This window comes from Nestor notabilis, unplaced genomic scaffold (assembly GCF_000696875.1).
Source record: "Nestor notabilis isolate BGI_N333 unplaced genomic scaffold, ASM69687v1 scaffold27853, whole genome shotgun sequence".
Taxonomy (NCBI): domain Eukaryota; kingdom Metazoa; phylum Chordata; class Aves; order Psittaciformes; family Psittacidae; genus Nestor; species Nestor notabilis.
Window position 1 is genome coordinate 14415 of NW_009921021.1, and position 1698 is coordinate 16112.

Here is a 1698-nt window from a genome sequence, read left to right on the forward strand (position 1 = left end):
TTGTTGAACAGATACCAACACTCCCAGGAGAGCTTTTTAGCATGTAGCTGCCATCATCCCTATTTGTTTGATTATTTTTTCTAAGCCCCCAAAAGGGGAAACTCTGCTGTTATAAATGATTGGAATTTCCTCAGTACGTTGTTCAAACTGTGACTGTTGTGCAGAGTTGTAATTTTCTATTTCTGTATGTCAGACAGCAATTGTGGCTTGTGCTAAGTTAGTATTATCATGCACATGGCTACTCCTTCCTTTGGCTGACAGGCTGTGGTGCGGGGGGAGACAGGAGGGCAGATGGGGCAGCTCAGGGTCCCTCCCAAGCTCGTGACTAAAGGCTGTGTTTGGTTGCCATGTTCCCCCTTCCCACCAGTGCTGCCCACACCCCTGCCTTCATGGTGGGGATGTGCAGTAACAAGGAAAGATGCAAATGCAATATTGAACTTCTTCATGTTATCTTCGCTCTAAGATGTCTCTCGCTTGTTCCCTCTCTCTGGTGGGAGAGGAGTGTGTTGTCCTACTTTGTGTCTTTCAGCTTTTATTATCACCATGTCTCACTTCTTCCTCACAGGTGCTGTTGTCATTTCTGCCCAGCAGTTGAAACACAAGGAGAACTCTTGCTCTTAAGTTTATCCTGCAGTTTATTGATACACTACAGAGTTTTCTTGTTCCCCCATCACTACACCCTTGCTTCCTCATCCTTTTTTGTCTTTTTTCTTTTTTATTCTGTTCTTCGCTTCATTTCTTTGCCCTCATTGCTACATCCTTTGATTCCTCTTCACTAACTCATCTGTTTTCTTTCTCTCTTCATTTACAACTGAACTTGTTTCCTGGATCTGAGTTGTTTGGTCTCAAGTTCCCCACACGCACAGGCCGGGAGGGAGTGGTGGAGAGAGATGGGCTGGTGGTCTGACAGGTGCTTGTGTGTCACAGGCAGTGGCGTGTACCCTGTGGGGTTTCCACCCAGGATGTGTTTAAATTATATGATTCCTATTTTCTGAATTGGGCACTGTGCCCATAGCTCTCAGAGTTAGCTGTAGCGTGAGAGAAGATGTGTCCCTTCTTTGGATCATATGGCAGTAGTGGTGGAAGTGAGCCACCTGGTATCTTCACCTCCAGCATACGAGGGAGATGAAGAGAGGAAGTCTGAGTTCAGAGTGGCAGTTCTCTTGTTAATGCTCCAGAGCTCTTGTTTATTTATCAGTGTGGACAAATCACTGTTGTGATGACCTTAGCTGATGCTGTTAGCAGCTGGATTCTTGCTCCCTGCAGCCTTCTGACAGAGCTGCTCTGCCTCATACTCAGGGCTTGATGGAGAAGTTGTATTAGGTACAATTTTTGATACTGTCATTAGAATTTTGTGCTCTCCCGCTTTTATAATTTTTGTGTAGAATTTGGATGAATCTAATAAACTTGTAAGATGCGAAAAAATTCCAAACTCTTACCAGTTTAAAGTGATTTTTCCTCCTTTATTTCTAGGTGCCTTTGTTGTCTGCTGGACCCCTGGCCTTGTTGTCTTACTGCTTGATGGTCTGAACTGCACCTACTGTGGGATTCAGAATGTTAAAAGGTGGTTTCTTCTCCTGGCCCTCTTGAACTCTGTTATGAACCCAATAATTTATTCATACAAAGATGATGAAATGTGGAGTACTATGAAAAAGATGATTTGCTGCTCCTCCGAGGATAAGAGCCAGGACAGACGCT

The 1698-nt window shown here is 44.3% G+C and overlaps 1 protein-coding gene across 1 annotated transcript in view; it reads left to right on the top strand.

Annotated features, from left to right (window-relative positions):
* The window catches only part of LPAR3 (lysophosphatidic acid receptor 3), a 10723-nt gene that overhangs the window by 8886 nt on the left and 139 nt on the right, over positions 1 to 1698 (top strand). Inside the window, 1 exon segment of the mRNA XM_010010961.1 lies at positions 1474 to 1697. Coding sequence (XP_010009263.1) covers positions 1474 to 1697 — 224 coding nt within the window.